Genomic DNA, 18900 nt, shown 5'->3' with positions numbered 1-18900 from the left:
GAGCCTACTGTTGTTCGGGAAAATCGAACCTCCTTTTGGATTTTCTATAATCCTGCCTCGTCTCTTTATGCTCTCCTTGTTACTGTGAAATGACAAGGTAATTTACAGAGGCTTTTGTTTGCAGGTAGTCTATCCCCTATGTGCACCCTCACACACAGAATCAATGATTTTTTTTTATTATTATTTTTCATCTTTTTTCATCTTTATGCATGCCCACAAGCGTCAGTTCTGTGCAAGCACACCTTAGATACCTTACAAATGATACAGTGAAATATTTCAATCCAAAGTTAACAGTATACAGCCTTGCTGGCAGCTTTGTGATAACTGTGTATATACATGCTCAGTTACATTTTAACTTAGGTTAGAATGTCAATATATCTTTCATGCATACTATCCTACTTAAAAATACCTTAAGTAACCACAATCACATTTTTTGATATCATATTTTTTAACCCATAAACTACTGTAAGGGAGTCAAACCAGTGTGTGTGTGTGTGTGTGTGTGTGTGTGTATATATATATATATATATATATATATATATATATATATATATATATATATATATATATATATATATATATATATATATATATATATATATATATATATATTTATGAGTGTGTGTGTGTGTGTGTGTGTGTGTGTGTGTGTGTGTGTGTTTCTTGTAAACTGGCACTGCATGCTACATGAACTGGTTTCTGAAATGGCACAAAAGAAAAACAAGGGGACATGAATACTGTTAAGGTGTAAAGATTACTCAACAAATAAAAAAAAAACAGGGAAGGAAGGAGAAATCTCTGTTAAGGAGAATGACAGAAATAACGGTATTTAACTTCTGTCCAAGAAAGGTGGTGAAAAGCCTTTAATATGGTGGCTGGAGGAAGGCTGGAGTGTTGATCAGAAGGTGGAAAAAGTTTATTCACCGCTGAGTGACAGGGGGTTACTTTACTGCTTGTTCTGGCATTGAAGATGGAGATAAAGGATGGAATAACAACAGAAAGCCAATCTTTACTTGGCAAAAGTTTTCCCAAAACAATTAAAAGCCTGTCTCTTGATGATGTCTGTCCTGAATGAAGGTGGGGAAAGTTTACAGATTGGAAAGCCCAGGCAACTAATTGAAGCTTTACAGTGATTAATCTTTGTCATGTGGATTTAATTTTGTTGCAATGTAGGAAAGAGAACAATGGAACCTTTGAATAAATGAAAATCTATACAGATCTCTTACCACTACAAAATACAAAGCCAAAATACTGCTGTCAAGAAAGCTCACATATTTGTAAGTAAGTTTATTTGTAAAGGGACCATGAACAATGAAAACATAACTGTTCCCATTTGATGCATTGTACCAGGGTTAGCTTAGAGCTAATTTACATCTGCAGTCCCTAGGCAGCTCACAAGTTAGCCACTTGATTAAAAGGCATCAGAGAAAAAGCAATAAGGCATTAAACCGACAGACATAAGAGATAAATGGCAATAAGACAGTGACACAAAACAGTAGTGTACACTGTACACCCACTCATTTACACAATCACATTCACGCACCCACTCAAAGATACAGTCACATACACAGTCAAATTTGAAATTATTTTAGATAAAAATAAGACAAAAAAGAAAAAAAAGAAAGAAAAAAATAAGAAAATGACAAAAAACGTAATAATCAGTGATTACAAAATCAAGTGTCTTTTAGTAGATTTTTGAGTTTATTCTTAAAGCTTCCGATAGAATCACAGTTCCTCATGCACAATAATGTCACGCCCCTTTCACTAAACAAACCCCATGTTAGAACATAATAAAGGGAATTTTTAAAGACTCCTGTCTTAGTGTTTGTTACATTTTCTCATACCATCCCTCCCCCAAGTATGAATAAAGTAAGGTACAATGCAAGAGTCTGTATTTGACAGCAGAGCTGTCAGTCATGATGTCACATCTGCTCTGTTCAGCAACAAATAACTGACTGCTCCCATTTTCCATCTCTGAGAGGAGACGAAGGCTGTTCCACTGTAACCTGTCTCCAGAGGGCGCGCTTTATGGTTTTGGATTCACTTCTTGAGATCCTTTGTTCTGTTAATTAAGAGTCCATGCTTGGAACATTGACGTCTGTTACAATTAGCCTGAACTAAATCACTGCACAGGTCTCAATTTAGTCTGTGTAAGTAAATTGAAGAGGGACTAAGGCCCGATCCAAATTTCATGGCACGATATTGCACTGTAGGTGACAGATACAAACATGCAAGAGCAAAAGTTTGACTCACTAAGATTTATCCATTGGGATCTATTATGACTCTAAAATGTTTGATAATAATATGAATGTTAAAGTATTTCACATTAGCTTGGTGTTGAATGTGAATTTGAATAATCAAGGTTCACATAGAAATAACTGACAACAATACAAGATTTTTCATACAGTTTCTGCTGCTTACCAACAGCAGATGTACAGGGCATGTTCTGCCAGGTTGGAAACAGAACTAAGCATGACCGACTTATTCGGTTTGCAGAAATTCTGCAGAGCAGCATCTATTCTAAGACATGGTTCGTTACGAAAAAAAAAAAAAAAGGAAAAAAAGGAAAAACAAGAAACAGGCAGAGATGGGAGTGAACCTTGCTTGTTTCTGGTCATGCTGAAATGTAAAACAAAATGGAATAAAACCATATCTTTCGTTTCACCACAGGATCCCAGCTCCCCACTGCAAATCTAGTCAGTCATTTTAACGCAGCCAAAAGACAACAGAGAACAGTTGTTTGTGCATGAACGTTTCATTTGATCTCCGAGCACTCTGGCTGGCTTGAGGAGATCGCCCACAATTCACAAGGGGCAGCATGATCTTTGACGGCAACATTGAAAGTTTGCTGTCAAGTTTGTTTTTCAGGGGGAGAGGTGAACTTTAGTGGCCTTTACATTGCACTGCATCTTTGTTGTCCTTTTCAAAATAAAAGCTGAGGCATTACACTACCCTTCAGTGGTGTCAAAGAGCATGGCTGAAAATTGCCACAGTTTTCAGGTTTTCAGGAAGAGAAACAGCCTCAACTATGAATAAATGATGAGAAAGAAATAGAACAAAGAGATGAGAGGGATGGAAAAAAAATGGTGAAAAAAGAAAAATAAAGCACAAAAGAGGGCTGCATCTTAGAGAGCAGTAAGGCTCTTTTAACATTAGGCTTAGCATTACCCTATAATTTAATTTTTCCTCATTTGCCTTAAGGCATAAAAATGTAAAACCACATACAGATTCTTTGCAGTTCAATGTCATTTTATGGAGCTGCAAAAGCAGAAGAATAAGGTTATTCTTGTTACTTGTGAATGAAATTATGGGACGTGCACACTCTCAACAGCGAATCAAATTATGTGTTGAAAATGTACAATGACAAATGGAAGCAGGGGAGGTGAAGCCTTGGAAGTTGTTTACATAATGGGTCTTTTATGCAACTGATGCATTCGTGGAGACTGGGATGAATCAGTTTCCCTGACACACTTCATTACACTGCGCCACACTTTGCCCCTAAGGGTGGGAAAGCCAGCTGTTAAAGCTGTAATAAAAACACCAGATTCACCATGTGATCTACTGCACCAGGGCCTGGTGTCTCTGCCATCACCCAGGCACAAACAACAACAACAACAACAAAGCTAATAATTGTCTGTCAGTGTAATATAGATAGGGGTTTAGGCATTTTGTTGTATATAATGCTTAAGTATTGTGCCAGGGGATGCACTTCAGACTGTAACATCTGCTTTGATGCACCAGCAGCAGAATGCTGACACAGCAGTGCTGCAACACACAGTTCTGTCAAATCACATTAAGAAACCCATCACACATGATGACCCTGATTTGACAAATCCTACCCCTTGATGAAACTTCAAGCTCCTATCAATACTTATAATAATTCTCTTTTTTTAATATTTTCATTCTAACACTCTGCAGATTATTTGTGAGACAAAAGATGCAATTAAAGAGGCTGTGAGGAGTTTCTAAGTGATCTTGAAAAAGTCTTTCTGTATATGCTTGATTGTATTCCACACTTTAAAATGAGATTATCAGCAGCAACTTTGCAGGGTACAGGTTATTTCAAAATGCTACTTCTTAGCTACGATTGGGTCGAGCAGGACCTGACTGATTTACAGCACGTCTATGACAACACCACGCCGTCTGACAAAGTTTAGTAGTGAGAAAAGAGACCTGTGTTTTTCTCAGCTGAAAATGACTTCTGTGATTAATATGGTAGTGATGGTGGACACTGGAGGCTAATTGTGATACAGGCTGAACTAAAGGCTAAAGGGGCTAAACTGTTTGAACAGACCACTGCAGTTATATAGCAGTGGTCTGTTCAAACTTGAGAGTCTTTCAATAAAATGAAGAGTGAGGTTACGTTAGCTCTGCTTGGTAGATATCTGACAGAGCATGACCAGGAATCATTAATGTTACACATTATGGACATGTCTTAGAGCACCGGGCTGCGGGTAGCACTACATATAACCGGATACTACAACATTTGCTTTTTTGTCACGTTTCAGACCGTGTTGCTACATAACTATACTGATAAATATCTTACCTTGGCACACTGAATCCAGTAAAAATTTGTCATGAACAACAAAAATGTATTTCTAGTCAATCCCCATTTAATTCCAATACACACACCTCGCTATTTATGACAGTGTGTGTGAGACTCCAGGCCAGAAGGTGGTAAGGCAGTTCGATTAAAACAATACTCCTCACAGCATCTTTAAACAAGATGGTGTGCAAGATTTCTGTAAGAATAAAAATCTTCCTTTTTATGCAGTCACATAAAAACTGCATTAAACAGACTGAGACCATCGTGGATTAGCACTGTGCCATGTCAAAGACATCAATCAACATTTTTATTACTACCAAGACTAACTGACCATCAATGGGACTTCAAGTCACACTTACGTTATGTTTAAAGACTAATGTAATGAAATCATGCACTCTATAAAGCATCTCAACATATCAATACTTTGATAACAACATCACCACATTGTTGGTTTGTAGATTTATTACAGGTATTGTGCTGTACTGTAAAAAAATTACTGCCTCGGTAAATAATTCAAGCCATCTGCTATGGAATAAGGAGGTTCTCATGCAGCTAAATCTAGTCATAAAAGATGAAATATCTGCTATTTGGCAGTGGATGCTTTGAAGCTGCTTATTTTTCCTGTCGGTTTGGTGGAATCAAACACGGTACGTCATGGTAGAATGTGAGCTCTTTTCTCCTCTACCCTTTTCTTAATATAAATGTTTGATCAAAACAACACTTAAACAGTTGACAGAAAAAAATCCTTAAGCTAAAGTTCTCTGGTTCAACACTCTTGAACTGGAATTCTGTTCAAAAGACTCACTGAGCTCTGCAGAAACCTGCAACATTCAAACAAGATCAGAAAAGGTGAAATGGTGAGAAAACATAATGGAATGCCAGACAAGAGCATGCAATTTTCAAAGCCATGAATGTCTGCCTCAAACCAGCACAAGAACAAGTTCAGCTGAGGACTGTACCAACTGATCTTTGATGTTTTAGATAGATGAAAAAGTATGACAAGTGTCATCTTTTCTCTACAAGCGTGGTTTTTAAATGCCCATTAGTGTTTTGGATTCCCATCTTACTTCTGGGGGAGAAGTGCAATGTCCATTAAGTTTATGGTCAGCTGGTCAGAGCACTAAAACAAACATGAATACACCTCGGATTGGATACACAATTTTATCCAAACTATTAACCAAGACATGATATGTAACCCACATAAACCACTAGAGTCTACTTAAGAATGTTACAAAAACCATGACAGCAAGTCTCGTGGTGAAGGGGATGTCACAGCTTTGTACTCACTGCCCTTTTCATGCCAAATGCACACTGAGAGCTGAAGAGAGAAGACAGGAAAGTTTTGACAAGATCACACTGGGAACCTGATCTCAGCTCCTGTGCTCTAGGGTTACATAATCTCATTTCCGCTGTTTGATTATTGCTGATCTGACAGCCAGTGTTGGAAGCAATACGATGTTCAAATCAATCATGTCTCTGCCCATGAAAGTTTGGAAGTGATGGGAAAGCTGATGGAGGAAGTAAGACCAGAGACAAAAGGATAATTTCAGAACAGTTTAACCTGCTGTACACCCTGATTATAAAGACTAAACCAATGAATGCAAACTTTTACTTCAATCTAAAAATACAAGTGCAAGGTAAAAAATTAATTGGATGTTTTCTATCCATTATTTCCTTTACATTATATTTACATAAAGAGGAAAGGCTAAAAAGAAATGGGTCACTTGAAAATCAAGCATCTTTTCTTTTTAGCCCAATTAAAAAAAAAAAATGTTCTGAATCACTTTGCTTTTTCCACACAGGCTCAAACAATGCCTCAAATTCCTGAAATAGTTTATATCTGAATTTGAATCAACTCTCAGGCTGCATTTTAGCCCTCTAGATGAATATAAAGTATATTGAACCACAAGCTGTATAATCAAGTGTGGTGAACTTTTCACTGTTTTTCCTCAGGTCATCAAAAGTAAGCAAACTTTCCCAACCAAGTTTATTTTATAGCTTATTTTACTTGGTTACAGGCACTGTGAGGACTTTAAAAGTGATCTTGAAGTAGTCTCACTTTTGCACATTGGTCTTTTCTTTAGACACAATTTAAAAATGCTAGGAGGGGGATCTGTTTTCTTTGGTCTGCCTCGCCACCTTCTGGCCCAGAGTCTCACACACAATGTCATAAATATGCGACTTTTAACCAGGGTCGTGTTTGTTTCGGATCTAATTTTCTTTAAGACAACTTTTACTAGATACAGCCAGTGCAGTCACGTAGTGCTGTTGCTTGAAACATGACAACAACAAGCAAACAATGTGAGTTTGTACTATATGTCACTAGCTGGCTAAATGAAGTGCTACTAGCAGCCCGGTGCTACGACGTATCCGTAGATGAATGTGATAACAAGCAAACTGACAGTTCATACAGTATTTTAGTAGCTGTCCATATATACTTTTAGCCTGGCGCTGTGAGACGTGTCAGTAATATTTAATGTTAGTGAATCCTGGACATGTCTTGCCAGCGCTCATTTACCAAGCAGAGCTAACGTAACCTCACTCTTCATTTTATTGATAGACTCTCAAGACCACTGCAGAATAACTGCTGCATGTGGGTTAGAATGGACATTATCACAAACAACTTAGCCCTTTTAGCCTTTAGCTCAGGCTGTATCACTCTCGTAATAAGCTTTCTTCTGCTCTTCTGTTCTTTATTTGTCTGACAGTTAGGGTCTACCATCACTACAAAATTAATCACAGAAATCAATTTCAGCAGAGAAAAATGCTGATTTTTCTTCTCTCAAATAAACTTTGTCAGCCATCATGGTGTTGTCATAGAGGCTAAGCTGTCCCATGACTCAATCTGCTCAACCCAATTGGGAAGCTACGAAGAAGTTACAAAGTAACATTTTTAAATGAGCTATATTGGCTCTGAAAATGGCATTTTAAAGAGTGGATTACGATCAGCAAAAATCTAGAATTTTTTTTCCAAGATCACTTACAAGCTCCTCACAGCTTCTTTAAAAGAGATTATCAGAGCAAAATTTTTACATTTTTGTCTCTGTGGTTGGGTCAGATTTTCCCAGGAGAACACAAATCCAAGTATGGCATGTAGACAGAAAGTTCCTATGCAGGATGGGAAGTAAAGAAGTGTTTAAAAGAAGACACGCTCACATTCATTTGCTTCCAAAACAAATGCATGCTTTGGCAAGATTTACATCCTTTCAACAGTAGGTGATAGTATCAGTGTGAAACTGTGTCTTCATACTGGATTGAAAAAAATAATAATAATCATACAATTCCTGCCAATTGTGTCCTCACAGTACCCTTAAGATGGGATGTAAGTTCACTTTTGAATTATCGGACAAGTTGCCCCCTGTCAGTTTCAAACAAATTAATTGCATCTGTCAAGACAAACATGACTCCTGAGTGAGCAAACATGGCAGATGACAGAATGGTTTTTAGTATAAATGTTGCTACCTGTACATCCATTACAGGAGCAAACTCTGTTCATCTTCTCTATTTGACATTTTAATTGGCCTGTACAGGGCCCACTGTAAAACAATGTGTTGGTCCTTCATTTCTGAAGTTAACACATCTTGATAGTATTTACATGTTCCCATGACGATGCTTTTTGCATCTCCTTCTTTGATCAGCTGACCTGCTTTTTGGATTTTGTTTCGTTCTACCCAACAATCTCAGAGTGCATGTTATCAAAAGTCATAGTTTTTAGTCATATAAAGAGATGCAGCCTGAAGAGCTTGAAAAAAAGAGCATAGTAAAATGACAGCTTCACTTAACACTTATCTCTTCAGAATGAAGTGTATTCATTTCACCTGAAAGCTGCAGAAAAGGCATGATTTGAAAGTTTACGTCCAGGGTACTCATAACTCTTTAACAGCATCTACACTAAGTTCAAAACAGCTTAGTCCTTGCCAGAACTTCTCGTCTGCGGTGTTTGTATTTATCTAAATAAGGATCCTTCTCTTTACACCGGTGCTCGAATGAAAGCCTATAAAAGTACGGACAGCTGCATGTATTTTCAATCCAGCTGGGTTGATAATGACAGTTTGAGTGGTGTAAGGTGAGAAATTCATCACCATTTAACTAAACAAACAACAGACCATCTGATTATGTGCACTGAACAAGTTTCCTGTTCATAATTTTTAATCTTTGTGGCTTCATTTTCTTTCTTTTTTTTATCTCTCAGTGTGTACCACACTTTAGACTGTTAATTTAACAGCATCTACCAGTATTCTTTAGGCTATGTTGAAATGTGCAAAACTATGCATTTAGTGAAGTCAATTTTACACACTTCTTTTTCCCTTGAGTTGAAGTTTTATGCCAGAGCATGAAAAAAAGTAAGGTGATTCAACATTTTTAGAAATGATGAAAATGTTTGGTCTGTACTTCTACAGGTGTGCAGCATAGCTAAAAGTAGCTTCACCAAGCTTTGATGTTATTCTGGGAAGTCATTAAATGAAAGAAAATTCACTTATAAGTTTCTTCAAGAAGTGCTAAGCTTTCACGGGTCCCTTGAAAAACGTCCATCTCTAAAATTCTCACATGAACTTCATGCCAAAGCTGGAACACATTCATGGAGAGTTTTCATTACTCGAGTGTGTATGAACCCCACTTGCTGCACTTGACTGACATCTCCTGACTCCGCTGCTAACTTTGTTGTAAGACTCTCTGAAGTGCACAGGGGGTATAGTACCTGCAAAAATCCTCAGGATATTCTTCAACAAAACTACAACTGAAGAGACAACCAGCAGAGACAACTGAATGCAACCAGAGTGGATATGGAGAGTTATTAACCCTCAGTACAACTTTGACATCAACAGTCCTTCAGGGGAAAACCCATTCTCATAGAAGTGTGGTGTATCAAAAGCTAGCTTAAAATGACTTCAAAAGAAAAAAAATCATGTTTATTATTTTTGATCAGTGACTTAAGTAAGTTTAATCATAATCTTGAAACTGTTATATGTTCCTGACTGGAGATATTTTCTTTATTCCTCTTTTCATAAGTAGAAAACTAGTTTAGTAAAATAGGAAGTGCTGTTTTCATTCTGGCCGAACAGCAAAAGTACTAAAATACTTGCTCTTACAACGTGTACAACTCAAGAAAGTAAATTCATTATATTTATTCATGACAATCTGGTAAATTAAAAGAAAGAATTATCTGGGTAAAACCCAGTGAATGGCTACAACTGTTTCTGCTTCCTCATGTACCACAAGTAAAAACTCAACATCCTCTATGTGTGCCTACACAGATTTGCAGACAGTATCCCACTGCGCTCAGCAGCATTGTGGGTCACTGTAGCACTGCTTTAAGGCAGGCACCATGGGTATTTTGACTGTTTCGTGATGAGGATCCTAATTAGCTGCTACATGCCTTAATTAACAAGTGCAGGGTTAAACAGTGTAACACAAGCTCAAATGTCACTGGTAAGGATTCTGTAGCACCTAATTTTGCCGACTCAAAATAAGCTCTTTGGAAGATCTAGTATTCCCATCTGTTTTTGCTCACTTGCAGTGTCTTGTTAAGCTGAGCCTTCATGCATTAGATAGAGGTTGACTTTCACAGGAGTTGCATTTCAAGGCTTATAGAGCATCATGCTGAGTTGAGATGTTACATACATACAAAAAGTTCCTGACAGAAGAAGACAGCAGCTCAATGAATAGAAGTGTGTTTCACCCAGGGGAAAGTGAGGAGAAATCTTTGAAATGCAGACGGATTGGTAGAAAACAAGACAGGCAGCACAGAAGCTAGCTATAAGGTTAACAAGACGGCTGGGAAGACACATTAAAAAGAGCTAGAAAGACAGAGAGCTAGCTGGTTAAACAGGGAGTAAATTAGAATTTTACAATTTACATTTTCACTTATTAGTTTGACAGGAATTTGTTCAATATGTATGACACCAAAGCAAACAGAGAGCTAACTAGTAACACAGTTGGTAGCCAGCTAGCAACACAGCTAGGACTTTGACAAATTAATCGTCAGCATATCAATATTAAATAACTTTATGTGTGACTCGCTAGCTCTCTGATTAGTTCAAAAACAATCAGCAGCTCAGCAGAAAGATGGTTAAAGAGACAAAGTAAGACAGCACCTCAAACAGAGCATTAAAGTATAAAAAAAAAAGAGACAAAAAAAAAACACACTGCCAATAGCAGTAGTAATAATATGCTGATAGAGTGAGCTAGCTAGCCATAGACAGAAAGAAACAGCAAACAACAGGCCATGCACACAGTGAGCTAGCTAGTCATCTAACCAGGCAGAAATGGAGGCAACAAGATGATCCTTACAACATGTGGTGACAGACAGCCACTCAAAAAGCTAAGCAGAGAAACAGACACCAATAAATGACAGACATAAAGCTGGTTAGTATCAAATGTAAAAACAATGAAGTTTGTTAGGTGGGCACAAAGTTAATTCAGCCTCAAACAGCCAGTGAAAAAGCAGTGAACTCTGATAAAAAGATAACATAAGGCAGTCAGAGAGCTAGCAAGTCAGAGACAGCTACTCAGAGGGAGACAAAGATAGCAAGACAGCCTGTCAGACAGACCGAAAACAGAACAGCTAGTGATGGACAGCTACTGAGAAAGATATAAAGACACTCAGACAGACAGACAGATACAAACACCAAGTAGGAGAACAATGAAGATTCAGAGAAAGACAGCAAGTCAGACAGACAGATGCTCTTCCCTAGTGAGGTTTTAATCGATATAGTTCAATGCTGAGAGTGCTTTTTCTCCAGAGTTCCAATGTCAGAAACAAATACAAGGGCACGTCAGGTAAATGTACAGCAGCATGCCACAAACTGCACGTTGACAACAAGCGCTGCTCGCTGGAGTTCAAACTGTGGTGGGGTGAAAACCAATTGAAGGAAAGCTGGTCGCTGTATTCCCCGTGGTGTTACTTTCAAATACACTACATCAACTTTAAATTCCATTTGCTGAAAGAAAAAAGAAAGAAAAAAAAGAAACAGATCTCTAGCCCTTTTCTCGGTTGCACTTCTCCTGGTGACAAAGTATCATCTAAGGAATGCCAGTTCAGCAACAGACGCTCCTCATCTTTCTGTCCCTAAACCTTGACAATCTCTGCCTTAGCCACAGTCTTTAGCCCTTTGCCAAATGTGGGTGGGGAAAGGTCTGGTCGAGAGGGGTGTTGTGGTAAGAATAATAAAATAGAAGTGGAGAACATCTGAGAATATGGAGAGTACTGTGGGGATACATCCTCATTCTCTGGTGCCACAAATGAGCCAATTAGGCTCAGACTTGTCCCTTCATGAGGATGCTATGAAGAGGGAATGCAGCAATGAGATCATGTTTTGCTCTAAAATTTTGTCTGAGCTTTGATTTATCATTGCGTGTGTGTGTGTGTGTGTGTGTGTGTGTGTGTGTGTGTGTGTGTGTGTGTGTGTGTGTGTGTGTGTGTGTGTGTGTGTGTGTGTGTGTGTGTGTGTGTGTGTGTGTGTGAGTGGGAGTAGGGACGTTCTTTCATCTCAGTTTTCAGCTTCACATCAGTGGAAGCCTGATCTCCTCTGACACTGGAGGTGGATTTGGAGCACTTGCATTTTAATGGTACAGCCAGTTTGACTTTTCATACGTGTTGTATTTATATGAAACATAGATTCATCATGTTACCACTCACCATAGTCGCTCTCGTAGAAGATGATGAACTTATGCCAGTGCAGTTCCAAGACGAGGGTGAGCAGGACGTCATTGATCCGAACAGGTGGACGAGCAGCCAATGTGTAGCTCTCTCCGTCTGGACTAGGGTTGAACTGGCAGGCAGTGCGGGGACCTCCTTCCCCGTTTCTCTGGATGAATAGGTGAGGAATGTGCATCGCATCCGTCAGTGACTGCAGGGCACTTGCGGCCGCGCAGCCCGTGGATGTGACCAGAGCGAGGATCCCCTGGTTCATCAACTCACAGGCTGGACAAAGGACAGAGAGGAAAGGAGAGAAAGAAAGTCAAAATATCAGATGTGTCCATGAGCTTTTCGGCTGTTAACAATCTGAAGACAGCATTGGGGTTTATTTAGAAATTGAGAAAAAAAAAATCAGTTTTCAAGAGCAGTAAATTAAGTATTAAAGCGAGATCAGCTGGGTTCTTGTATTTAAGATGTTTTCATGTGCACCCTTTAGGATTACATCTAAACCTCTGCATTAGCCCCCCCATCTTCAGATTACAGACGAAAGGGGGTCATGAATTTGCATAACTTGTAGATCAGAGACTCATAGGGTGCATTCCCTAATCCTCGCCTCCTTGTAAATGTAAGATTTTTGAATTAAGTCACATACTGCTAACATTTATTTAAAATCAGAGGAATAAGGGAGCAAAAACAGTAATTTTAGCTTTTTGCATCTCCAAAAAAACAGCAACCATATGAGAGAAGTCAGGGATATTGAAACTAGACACATATAGTTATAAATCAATACCTTGCTTGAGTCTTAACTAAATACTGTCCCAGACATAAAAGTGAAGATTAAGGCTGCAGACACATGTGTGTCTTGTCTGCTGGGATCTTAACATGAGTACATTGGTGTTTACACATGCAATGTAGGGTTTCATATGTTTAGATCCCCACAGGCCTATCCAACATGTCAGGTGTCCTTCAAACATGAAAACGTCTTCCTTGACATTATTAATGTGCTCCAAATTGACGAGGAAAGCTGTTTTAAGTGGTGATAAATATTTAATGACAGTGGGTAGACTTGAAGTTGCCGTGATCTGACATATTAAGCATTTATTATAAACTGTTTAAATTGTAGGACAGCTGATCAATGACCTGTGAAGACGATTCATACAACCAGTGCCATACTGTGTTATATGCTTGGGAACGATGGTTAATACATTTTTAACCACAGAACCAGGTAATTTCAGGTCTTATTTCCAAATTTGTTGCCAAAGAGGATTCATTCAGAAAAGTTGACCCTTGATTTGAGTATGCAGACAATAATCTAGGTGTGCTAGCTTCCCGCCTTTGGCTAAAGATACAGAGCATAGAAAGGGCATTGTCAGGTAAGAAAAGTGATGTGAATCTAAATGCAAAACAGTTTAAAAAATAAAAAACAAGAAAACTTACGTTTTATCTCTATTGTGTTTAGTTGAGTTTTGTACCACACAGATGACAAATCCTGCTTTTAAAATTCAAGTCTCCCCTTCTTACACGGCGGGACTCTGTTATTTTCAGCCTAAACAGCTGAGCATACTGCACAAAACAGCAATTAAATGTTCTCACTGCATTTCATAATTCCACTTAATTATACAGTCAGTTTCAACGTCTGCAAAATCCAGCACAAAGCAGCAGCTCCGCAGTCCAAGACCGAGCTATTCTACACAAACCCTTCACACTGAGAGTGTTGAGGTGCACAGTAAGAACTGCACAGCTTGAAAGTATCATACAGGTAGGATGCCATTTTCGTTAAATCCACCATGCTACTAGAGAAGGTGTAAAGAAGGAGGAGGTGAAAAAAAAAAAGAAGAAGCAGGAGAGTGGTTTTTGGAGAGAGGTCTTAGATGGCAGGGGAGAGAAGAGGAAGGATGATAAGAGGGGGCTGTTGAATGGAGTCATACTGGCAAAGGGTTGTGTATGTGTGGGTATGTGTGTGAGAATGTATGGCATAGGGGGAGGACTATTAATGTGACAAATGATGGTTTCATCTGCTGACTGCAAGCGCAGGACTACATTAAGGCTCTGTAAATCATGAGCACAGGGGCAACTAAATAACATGCTGAGGAGGAATGCCAGACTGCAGTGGGAGGGAGATGCACCGTAGTTGTTCTAAAAGGAAAAGAGAGTGCAGAACGGAAACTGGGAAGAGGAAAAAAGTGCACAAAAAGTATTTGTAGCTTTTTGCATGAATGCTCAAGAGGGTGTAAGAAAGACTGTGTTCTGCTCTGGAGCAGGAGGTGTAAATGTTGCTGTGTGTGTGTGGGAGCAAGACAGAATAAGAGTTACATGAGCACCAAAATGTGCAACACGGCTCTTGGCAAATATTTCTTCATGTTACATGAAACGCTAACACTCAGCACAGCACAGCACAGCAAGAACTCATGTGATTGACAGTTATACAAATCGGGAACATGGTTTAACGCTGATTCGAAGTGTAAATGTGTCAGTTGATAACAATAAAACATGTACCAGGAACAGAGACAGTCTGTTCCTGACAGTTATTGGTTTCCCCTTTTTTTGTCTTCACAACATAACCTTTACAAGCCAGGATATTGTTTTTTGCTGCCTGGATACCGGTTGAAAGGCACAGCATGTACTTTTTCATATGTGTTACATGTTGTCGTTATATCAACAACATAATCAGAAACTGTTTCAAAATTTAAAAAAAGTTTAACAACAAAGAAATATTCTTTAGGAGAATTAATGAAACAGTATGATCCCAAAAAGTACAAGCTTCAGTCATTATTCAATGTATGCAGCATGCCATTGACTCAGCAAAGGACGCAGGAGGAGACTTTTTAACTTAACACATGGCTGCTGGGGTACCAGTTTGGTGTATCATCTCCAATGTAGCCATTAACGAGGCTACAATGGGTTAAACTTAAAATCAAATCGTCACCCCCCACACTCTATACTCAGTTTCTAATTTAACCCACTGTTTCAACCCTCTAAAAAGAAATGGAAACAAATAATCCTCCAAAACTAACTTATAAAAATTAAAATACATCACAACTCAAGCACGCTTTATAGTTCTGCGCCAAACAGAAGAACTGTCGGTTTGCGTAGCCCGTTTCCCCACAGCAGACTCCCAGATGTGACTGCATATTTAAATTACATGAACTGAACACCCAATGACTTGTTCAAAAAGCTGTTTCCTGTATTTCTAATAATTTCGAAATTGCAGCTGTGCCTTCATTTCACCCAATGTTCCCTTGCAATAGTTGTAAAAGTTTACAATTAATGTTAAAAAAAAGAAAAAGGAAAAAAAAGAGCAAGCAGGTTACGAGAAATGTTGCAGAGCAATATGTAGGGCTCTCGACAGCATCTGCCACTATGGTGTAGAGTTGATGCAAAAGTATGAATTATATTTATACATGGTTATGATCTCATTTTAAAGTGTGGATTGCGATTAGGCATATATCTAGAAGATCACTTCCAACTCCTCACAGTACCTTTATAAGGCCGAAAAACATTAAAATTTAGACAACAGTCTGATTACATTGTGTGCACCCAGAAGTGTTTTGTGAGTGTTTGACAAAGTTCAACCCTTCTTTGCCTATCACACTGTATATTTGATTTGTTTCACTCTCCAGCTCCTTTCTTTTCACCTTCATCTCACCTAAGAGTACCGGCTCATATAGGAACATTTTTTCCCCCTAGTTTTTGGTTTGTAGCCACTACCCCCTGTTGCTCAGCCATCTTTAGCAGGCTGTGGCTAAAGTGTGTCTGCAGCCATTTTGGCTTCATAATGGACACCCCAGGCCCCATTATACAGCAGACAGCCCACTGACAGGAGGCAGAAGTACTCCAGTCATTGGCAGAGATGATAATGGTGGAATAATGACTCTTAAATGTTTCCCCTGAAGTGGACAGAGACCATCACTCATTTCCAGCTAGTTAGCTGACAGTTAATGTCAGCAGATAAGAGCAGACTTATACATCTACCTAAAGGAGCAGCTTCTATAGCCAGAATAAAGAATTTAAATGATCGTACTTAACTCTGAAATAATGTACATATATGTTTGATAAATGCACTTTGTTTAATGCCAAAAGTTGATGAATAGACATTAAAGAAGTCAACATGTTGGCTATGGCTGCATAAGTTCTGCTTAAGATGCAAATGAAAGCAGATTTTGTTGGAAAGATTTATTAATTCATATAAAACCCATGGGTAATTTTCCTCTCATTAATGGTTTGGTTGAATGCATGATGAATTCAGCAGAGGTGAATGAATTTTTAAACACATGTAATCATCACTGCATATCTTTAAAAGCTTAATACAATTACCATTACAATGAGTGCATGTGATTTTTGCTTAAGTGTCAGCAAATTGAGGGACTAAATTATGGAAGGAGCCTGGAGATTGTAAGCAAATTTCCCTTACAATCATAATTAAATAGTTATAACAGACATCTGCCATTAAATTAGGGCTGTTCAAGAAAAGCACTTTTCTTTTTTTTTAAAGCAACGCAGGCCTCAGAAGACAAGCTCATTGATGCAATGATGGTCATGGGAGAAGGGAAAATGATGATAGCACAAAGCTGAAAGAAAACATCATGACTTCTGCACCACACAATCAGTCTGCCCCTGAAAACATGATGTCATCAGAGTAATACCCTCGTTTTATCAATGTAATTCAAAGAGGTTGCGACAAACCACCACACCACGGCTCTAGTGAATACGACATAAATTGGGTCTGTCTCGGTGATTTCACAGTCGAAATAAGATAGTCTCATTTAGTTTGCTCTGACTCAGAGCACAATCCTGGGATTCAAAAGAGAGAGATAAATGCTGCGATACTGTCATCACCGCTGTAGCCCGCAGTGACAACGATGTAACTCTGATCTAATTGAGACAGCTTGTAATACATGATTCAGAATGAAACATTGTCTGTTTTGTAGCGTCAGAGGCGGTATGAAAAGGCCGCGACTGTACTGTAAGATTGCCTGCTATTTTTAGGGCGGACACCTACTCATACAGGCTAAATAAGAAATCATAAGAAACACTGGGGTGCAAATCAGTTTGGAGGGAAGCCAACTGTTAAAACATGATTTTGATCAGAGGGAATCATAACTTCAGCATAAACTAAACCATTGAATTAAAGCTCAAAATGGAGAAAAGCAATTAGAAATCTACACCACATTTACATCCACACCATGCAGCACATTCCTCCTCTTCTCAGCACAAATTACTGATTACAGCGAGAAACACTGAGACTGAGAAACCCAACCGCTAAATTGGTCTTTGATGGTTTTAAAGCACTCATCAGGGAAAACGGGAACAAAGCAAAGTTTTTTAATGTTTTTAGTTGGTGAAAGATCCATAAGAGCTTCAAATGATCCATATCCCACTCAGCAAAGAGGAGACTGGAAATTGTGTCATTTCCTCATTATGAATGGACCCTTCCACTCTGCTTTTGGCAGCTCCCTGCTGCATAATAGCTCTTCACACCACAGAGGGGAGAGATGGGAGAGATGGGTATTATATGGCAGCTGGACCACAGCTTAGTTCAACATTTAAGTGTAGAGCAACACTGTCCTTCCAGAAGGATGAATCGTCTCCCCGTCGCTCTCTCTCATCCCCTCGCTCGACATAGCCTTGCTCTCTTCTCTTAGGAAGATAAACATTCCCAGCGCCTGCATGCCTGCTGTCAGACTAAGATAAGGGTTCATATCCCCGTCAATACTATTGATGCCAAGGCTGCCCATGTCATCTGAACTGTGAAGGAGTGTTTTACTGCTCTAAATTATACCCTCCAGACATCTGACAGGTAGAAATAGTCCGACAACAGGAGATACTGTTTATATACAGGTAGTGGAAGCAACAACAATAGGAGCTTTACAGTGCAGCCCAACCTAATGCAACAGCACTGCAATAAATATAACTTTTGTGAAGCTAGTGCGTCTTTATTCCGTTTAGACCACAAGGGGGAAAAGAGGAACGCCCCAGACCACTTTGCAGTTCAAAACAACAGCAACACAAACTCCAGCCTCTGAAATCTGCTGGGTTGGTACCTCAGCAAGGGAGAATGAAAACAAAAATGTTACCTTACACCTCAGTAAGGCAGTATTTAGTGTGGCAATACATGTCCAAACCCTGTACCTGAAAAAAGAATAGTAAATTTATAAAAAAGGTTAACTAATTACTGTCACACTCTTAAATTATTATGACCTGTCAGATTTTATTTTCAGTCATGTTTGTTCAACGAAACCAATACAAAACCAGACTTTTCTTGCGTCCCAAGAAGCAGAGTAAACTTTTCCTCCAGCAAGATTTCAAAAGTAGGTGCTCAGTTATGATCAATTTTATCCTTGTGATGGATTTTTAATGGCTGAAATTGTGGAATTTGCTCACTACAAAGACGCAGAGTCATAGAACGTATTCAACACCAAACAGGGGTCTTAAAAGGCAACTCAAGTTTTTTGACACCTGGACCTTATTTATAGGTGTGTGCATGCTCATATACACAGTCAGACAAACATCGTGCAGCTCGGAGTCCTTCAGAAGTTATTTAGATCGAACCGATTTTAGCCGCACTTAGCGGGGGCCACGGCAAGGGAGCTTCAGCGCGGGACATAATCTCTGCAAAATCGCTCATTTCGGGAATATTTTTTCATCCATCGCCAGTGTTATCATAAAGTCAGCTCATCTACCGTCTTCAGACTACGACTTCGACTTTGACGGTTGT

General features: G+C 38.9%; 1 protein-coding gene across 4 annotated transcripts in view; it reads right to left on the bottom strand.

Annotated features, from left to right (window-relative positions):
• Positions 1 to 18900, bottom strand: part of grid1a (glutamate receptor, ionotropic, delta 1a) — a 343051-nt gene that overhangs the window by 101024 nt on the left and 223127 nt on the right. For all 4 annotated transcript variants that reach the window (XM_074675675.1, XM_074675677.1, XM_074675678.1 and 1 more), the window contains one exon: positions 12186 to 12470. In XM_074675675.1, coding sequence (XP_074531776.1) covers positions 12186 to 12470 — 285 coding nt within the window. The remainder of the gene's footprint in view (positions 1 to 12185; positions 12471 to 18900) is intronic.

The sequence above is a fragment of the Halichoeres trimaculatus genome, unplaced genomic scaffold, assembly GCF_033239565.1.
Source record: "Halichoeres trimaculatus isolate MK-OKI-2021-1 unplaced genomic scaffold, fHalTri1.1 fHalTri1_scaffold_8, whole genome shotgun sequence".
In the NCBI taxonomy this organism is placed as follows: domain Eukaryota; kingdom Metazoa; phylum Chordata; class Actinopteri; order Labriformes; family Labridae; genus Halichoeres; species Halichoeres trimaculatus.
The sequence above is the reverse complement of the archived record's forward strand: the minus strand, read 5'-3'. Positions and strand labels throughout refer to the sequence as shown.